Source organism: Dipodomys spectabilis, unplaced genomic scaffold (assembly GCF_019054845.1).
Source record: "Dipodomys spectabilis isolate Male_0828 unplaced genomic scaffold, ASM1905484v1 ptg000609l, whole genome shotgun sequence".
Taxonomy (NCBI): domain Eukaryota; kingdom Metazoa; phylum Chordata; class Mammalia; order Rodentia; family Heteromyidae; genus Dipodomys; species Dipodomys spectabilis.
The window spans coordinates 350,591-356,844 of record NW_024871286.1 but is presented as its reverse complement, the minus strand read 5'-3'; the positions used below and the strand labels follow the sequence as shown (position 1 = coordinate 356,844).

Genomic DNA, 6,254 nt, shown 5'->3' with positions numbered 1-6,254 from the left:
AGGCTGGCTTTGAACCACGATCCTCAGATCTCAGCCTCCTGAGTAGCCGGGATGCCAGGCTGAGCTGCCTCGTCCGGCCTCTGCTCTGCTTTCTGCTGGCAGCTCTGAGTCATGGACTTTCTGGCCCAGGCTGGCTTTGAACCGCCATCCTTCCATGTTGGCCCCTGCTTTTCGTTGCTTGGAAGACATCCATCCTGGCAGGCCCGTCCTGGTTCTCGGGTCCCCTGCCTCGGTGTTCCCAGTGCCCCAGGGCCCAGGCTGCTCCAGGGGTGAGTTCGAGGACCAGAGAGGGAAAGAGGTCCCTGAGGACAGGTGTCCAGCGCTGGGGACAGTCTCCCGAGGGGGACCCTGGCTACCTTCGGAAGCTGGGCAGGAGGAGGCCCGGGGTGGCTGCCCGGCCTGACAGGGGTCCAGGTGAGGCCCCGCCCCAACTTCCTGGGTTTCTCTTTCAGTTTGATTTCTGGGTCAGGACATGCTTAGTTCCAGCGTGTTCCACACAGGGGACGGGGTGCCTGGGGCTTTGAGGGTGGTGTAGGAGTCTGCCATATTCCTTAGGGGCCCAATGGGGCTGCCAGCGGCTGGCCTGCGCCTGCTCTCCCTCCTTGTGCTGTCCCAGCAGGGCGGTAAGACCTCCACCCCATCTTTGGAATGGTCGGGGCTGGTGCTGGGGGGGGGGGATGGAGGTCAGGTGGACATGGGCAGACACAGGGCTGAGGCTGAGAGGGGCAGGCCATGGCGGCCCCTCGCCCGCACCCCTGCCGATCTCCATCTCCCGTCACCCCGCAGCCTCCTGCCCCGACCGAGGGTGCTGCTTCCAGGAGCTTCCCCCGCCCTCCGCGGCCCCGAACCCAGGTGCGGCCCTCCCCGCCCCCCCCCCCCCCCCCCCCCCCGGCCCAGGGCCCCCGCGCCTGCTGACCCCGAGGGTGGAGTCCTGGGCTTCCCACGCCTCTTTGGGGCTCAAGCCCAGGCCCGAGGCGTGCGCACACTGCCCATGCTGGGCCCGAGGCCTAGAACATTCATCTCCTCTTTTGGCGCCAGGAAGTGCCTGGGTGGGAGGGTGGGAGGCAGGCGCCTTCCCCCTCTCTTCCTTTAGAAGAGCTGTGTTCTGGCCTAGTCCGGCTCCTCCGCGCTCCGGGACGCGGGACGGGGAGTGGGCGGCCGGGTGCAGCAGGCGCCAAGGCCCTGGGGCCGCAGGTGGCCTCTCGCGCTTCCCGCCGCCCCCAGGGCTCTCTGCAAGCCCTGACTGGGGCCCCAGGGACCTGAGCTGCTACCGCACACCCGGCCGCGGCTACCAGTGCTCCTGGCGCTACGAGGGGCCCACGGCCCAGCTCCGCCACTTCCTGAGGTGCTGGTGAGTTCTCAGCCCACCGCGGGGAGCGCGGCCCTGGGTGGGAGCAAAAGCCAGAGGACCTCCGAAGTCCTGCCAGTCCCCCTGACCCCACCCCATCCCAGTTCCTCTGACTAGCGCCCACCCACCCATCGCCCACCCACCCATCCACCCCCCACCCACCCATCCACCTACTCAACCACCCACCCACACACCGCCCACCCGCCCACCCACCCCCCACCCGCCCATCCCCCACCCATCCATCCATCCATCCCCCACCTACCCATCCACCCACCCACCCACACACCACCTACTCAACCACCCACCCACACACCGCCCACCCACCCCCCACCCGCCCATCCACCCCCCACCCGCCCATCCCCCACCCATCCATCCATCCCCCACCTACCCATCCACCCACCCACACACCCACACACCACCTACCCACCCGCCCGCCCATCCCCCACCCACCCATCCATCCCCCACCTACCCATCCACCTACCCACCCACCCACACACCACCTACCCACCCACCCACACACCACCTACCCACCCACCCACCCATCCCCCACCCACCCATCCACCCCCCACCCGCCCACCCCCCACCCATCCATCCATCCCTCATTCTCCCATCCATCCCCTACCCACCCACCCATCCTCCATCCATCCCCCGTCCATCCATCCATCCCCCGTCCATTCCTCCATCCCCCACCCACCCACCCGCCATCCTTCTGTCTCCTTCCCCGGGGAGGCCGGTGCTGGTCCCTCTCGGGGTGTCCTGGGCACTGTCCCCGGAGGCTGGGGTCCGCCGTCCCTGGCCGGGGACCCCGGGGCTCAGTCGCCCCCCCCCCCCCGCAGCATGCACGACGCGTGCGGCAGCCGGTGCTGCTGCTACTTCGAGGCGGCCGCCGGGGCCACGCGGGTGCAGTTCTCGGAGCAGGACGGCGTGTCCGTGCTGTCCAGCGTCTCGCTCTGGGTGGAGTCGCGGGTCGGGAACCAGACGGCGCGGTCGCCCGAGCTCCGGCTGCGGCTCTACCGCTGGGGTGAGCTCGCGGACGGCGGCGGCGGCGAGGCCTGCGTCCCGGGGCTCCTGGTGGGGGGCGAGCAGGGGCGGGGGGGCGGGACCGAGGAGGCCGGAGCGGGGGGCGGGGTCTCCCCGCAGGCCACACGGGACGCGCGCGGACCGCCGCCCGGTCGGCCCGGCCGGGCTCCACTTCAGGAAGGGATTCCAGACCCGGCCGGCCCGGCGGGGAGGGCGCGGGCCTCCCAGATGCCGCCCTCTGCTTGCAGTGAGGTACGACCCGCCCGACAGAGAGGCCATCGCGGTGAGCCGCACCGGGCAGACGCTGAGGCTGGAGTGGGAGGCCCAGGTCGAGGCGGACGCGGTCCAGGCGCAGCTCCGGCGCCGGACGCCCCGTGGCGACTGGCAACAGGTGAGCCCGGACCGGGTGGAACCGAGGCCGGTGGGCCCAGGACTCCGCCCCGCCCCGCCCGCCGGCCCCGCCCGCCGCCGGCTCCGCCCCGCCCCGCCCGCCGGTCCCGCCCCGCCCACCGCCGGCTCCACCCCAGCCAACCTTCTCCGCCCACCTTGTCAGGCCCCGCCCCTGAGAGCCGAATTGGGCCAGGCGGGCCAACCAGAGGGCCAGGCGGGGCAGAGGGGCGGGGCAGGAGTGAGGGGCGGGGCGGGCCGCTCCCAGTCCCGCCTGACCCACGCACGTTCCAGGCCGACTGCGGCCCTCAGGACGAGGCCGGCCCAGGTGAGCCTCAGGGCGCAGGCGCCTCGCGTGGATGGGGGTCGGTAGCCGGGCGGCCCAGGAACGGGGCTCCCCCGCGTCTCCCCAGAGTCCTGCCCATGCCCTCTGCTCCCGGACGCGGCCCAGGAGATCCAGGTTCGGCGGCGGCGCCTGGAGCGGTCGGGGGCCGCGGGAGGCCCGTGGAGCAGCTGGAGCGGCCCGGTGTGCGTGCCCCGCGGTGAGAGGCCGCGCGGCCCGGCGCGGGAGACAGGAGGGGGCGGAATCCAGGGAGGGTAAACCGAGGCCGCCTAGCCCCGGTGGCCCGGCGAGGTGGCACAGCCGCGCTTCTCCGCAGGCGACCTGCGGGCCCCCGACGTGAGCTTTGTGGAGGAGCCGCTGGGCCTCGATGGGACGCGCTTGGTGTCAGTGCGGGAGCAGGTGAAGCGGGGCCTGGGGTCCGCACGGCGGAGACTGGGGGTGTGGAAGGAAAGTGGGGACCCGCAGGGGGCGGCGGGGCCGTGAGGGCGGGGCCGGAGCCGGGAGGCGGGGCCGGAGGCTGCGGGGGCGGGGCCGGGGCTGCCGGGCGGGGCCCTGTCCAGACCTTGCTGTGCCCTTGGGCAGCCCGGGGGCTTGAACTCGGGCCCGGGCGGACACCGCCCATCCCACGGCGTCTGGCCCCAGCTGACCCCGGCCGTCTCCACTCTCTCCCCGCAGCCGCCTGAGCCCGAGCAGCCCGAGGGCTGCCGGGACGCCGCATCGGGCGCGCGGGTCTCGCACTGGGTGCGTGTGCACATGCGGTCCTGCGGGTGCCGGCCGCAGCCCGCGAGCGAGGAGCGCCTGGCGCGGGGCCTGCGCCTCTCGGGGGCCGCCTACGACCTGGACGTCTTCTCCCGCAGCCGCTTCGGCGCGGGACCCCCCCCAGAAGTGGGCGCTCCCGGCCCGGGACCCCGCAGGGCGCTTGGAGCTGACCGCGGGCGCCGGGGACGCCGCCCTGCGGTGGCCGGCGCGGGCCCCGGGCACCACCTACTGCCTGGAGTGGCGGCCGCACGCGCGGGCCGGGCCGGCCGGGGCCCCCGCGCACTGCGAGCTGACGGCCCCCGCCGGACGGCGGCCCGGCGGGCGTGGGTACGGCGGGCCCGGCCTGCGCGGGCGCGGGCGGGGGCGGGGGCGCGGGCGGGGGCCCGCGCCTGGGCCCGCGGCTTGCGTAGGAGTTTTCCGGGGGAGGGCGCGGCCGGCCCCCCGCCCAGCGCCCGCCTCCGTCCCGCAGTGAGCCTCCGCTGGGCCCCGGCGGGGCCCCAGTGCTACCGCGTCGCCGTCTTCGCGTCCGAGCGCCCGGACAACGCCAGCGCCTGGGCCTCGGTGGCGTCCCGCCACTTCTTCTGGGGCAACCGTGAGCGCCGCCCGTCCCGCCCGCCCGCCCGCCCCGGGCTGCGGGACCCCGCTCACCGCGCCCCGCCCTCCCGCAGACCTGGCGGCGGGGTCCCCGCAGCAAGTGCGGGTGAGCGGCCTGGACGGCGCGGCGCCAGCCGTGTCCTGGACGAACTCCACGCTCGCGGACTGCCCCGGAGCTCTGCTCCGCTACGTGGTGCGCTGCGGGGACGACGCGGGGAGCGCAACAGGTGCGGGGCGCGCGGGGGGAGTCCCGGTGGGGCGCGCGGGGAGGCCCCGTGCCTGGAGCTCACGGCTGCGCTCCCCACAGAGCTGCAAGTGAAGCCCCCCGAGACCCGCGTCACCCTCCACGGCCTGCGGGCGGGCGCGCTGTACACCGTGCAGGTGCGCGCGGACTCGGCCTGGATGCGGGGCGCCTGGAGCCCGCCCCAGCGCTTCCGCCTCGGTGAGTCCCGCCGCGCCCCGCACCCCCAGAGGACACCCGGACCGGCCAGCGCCGCCCGGAGCCCTCGCCCACCCTGGCTCAGCGCACTCCCTTGTCGGACTCCTAGTCACCCTTCAAAACCCACCCCACAAGCGCCCTCCTTCCAGGAGCCAGGCAAACCGCCGGTCCCCCCAGGCCCGACGCCGAGGTGCTGAGGATCACCGCCCCCATACCGGCCCGGCCCTCCCCCCCAGAGCCCGAGACCTCCCACGCGTCCATCATCCTGGCGTCTCTGGGCAGCTTCGTGGGCATCCTCCTCCTGGGCGCCCTCGGGTACCTGGGCCTGAACAGGTAAAGCCCCAAACCGTCCCGGCCAAGGCGGGAATAACGGGGTCTCCCCAGCGCGGCCCCGAGGGGCGGCGGGGGCTGGAACCCACACCCCTGGTAACCTACCCACGTCCCGCCCGCCTGCCTCGTGCCAGGGCGCTGTGGCACCTGTGCCCGCCGCTGCCCACACCCTACGCCAGCACTGCCGTGGAGTTCCCCGGCAGCCAAGGGAAGCAGGTAAAGGTCCCAGCTCCTGGGGTCGGGAATCTGCCTCTCTGGGTGCGGCTTTCTCTGTGGGCGGGGCCTCCCGCGGAAAGCAAAGTCTCGGGGCCGCCGCTGACTGGCCGCGTGCTCTGCCCGGGCGGGGTGGGGATTGGAGGAGCGCTCTGATTGGCTCCCCGAGGCCACGCCCACGCGCCCTTCCAGGCCTGGCCCTGGGCGGACCCCGGCGGCCTCCCGGAGGAGGCGCACCCGGTGCAGACGCTGGTGGTGATGGCCTGGGATGAGGCGGATGCGACCGAAGCTCCGGAGGGAACGGGCGCCTCAGAGGCCCGGATCTCCGCCCGCGTGGCCGGGCTCCCGCTGCTCCTCGCGGACCGACGGCAGGGCGCCCGCGACGGTGCCGGCCCGGGGCCGCCCCGGACGGCGGAGGACGGGCGGGCACCGTCCGCCTCGGGCCCCGGGGCGGGGCCCTGACAGCTGGGGCGTCGGGCCCGGTGGAGCCCCGCGGCCCCGCCCGCCGCGTCCCCCTTACCTCCGAGCAGTTGCCACACTTCCTTCCGGTGATGGGAACCCTGGAAACCGCGGGAGACGGCGGTTCCCCAGCCGGACCTGCCTGCAGGGGCGGGGCAAGCCCTGTGATTGGCCCATTCCGGGTCGGGGCGTGGCCTTGGCGTCCTCCAGGGAGGGGCGGGGCCTGCACGGGTGGGAGACGGGTCCCCAGCGCGGCCCCGGAGCTGGGCGGCGGGCGGACTGACCTGCGGCGCCGGTGGCCCTGCCCCGTCCGCCAGCAGACACTGTCCACCCGTTCACGCATTCATCCGTTCATTGGCTCA

General features: G+C 74.4%; 1 protein-coding gene across 1 annotated transcript; it reads left to right on the top strand.

Annotated features, from left to right (window-relative positions):
• Il12rb1 (interleukin 12 receptor subunit beta 1) lies at positions 1-6,254 on the top strand. Its single transcript, XM_042671239.1, is given in 17 exon segments — positions 1-269; positions 556-623; positions 787-852; positions 1,225-1,351; positions 2,185-2,369; positions 2,617-2,759; positions 3,050-3,083; positions 3,169-3,297; positions 3,415-3,497; positions 3,774-3,965; positions 3,967-4,184; positions 4,268-4,449; positions 4,526-4,678; positions 4,759-4,893; positions 5,127-5,223; positions 5,355-5,436; positions 5,626-6,254. Coding segments are annotated over 17 exon segments (2,322 nt in total). The 5' UTR covers positions 1-111; the 3' UTR covers positions 5,896-6,254.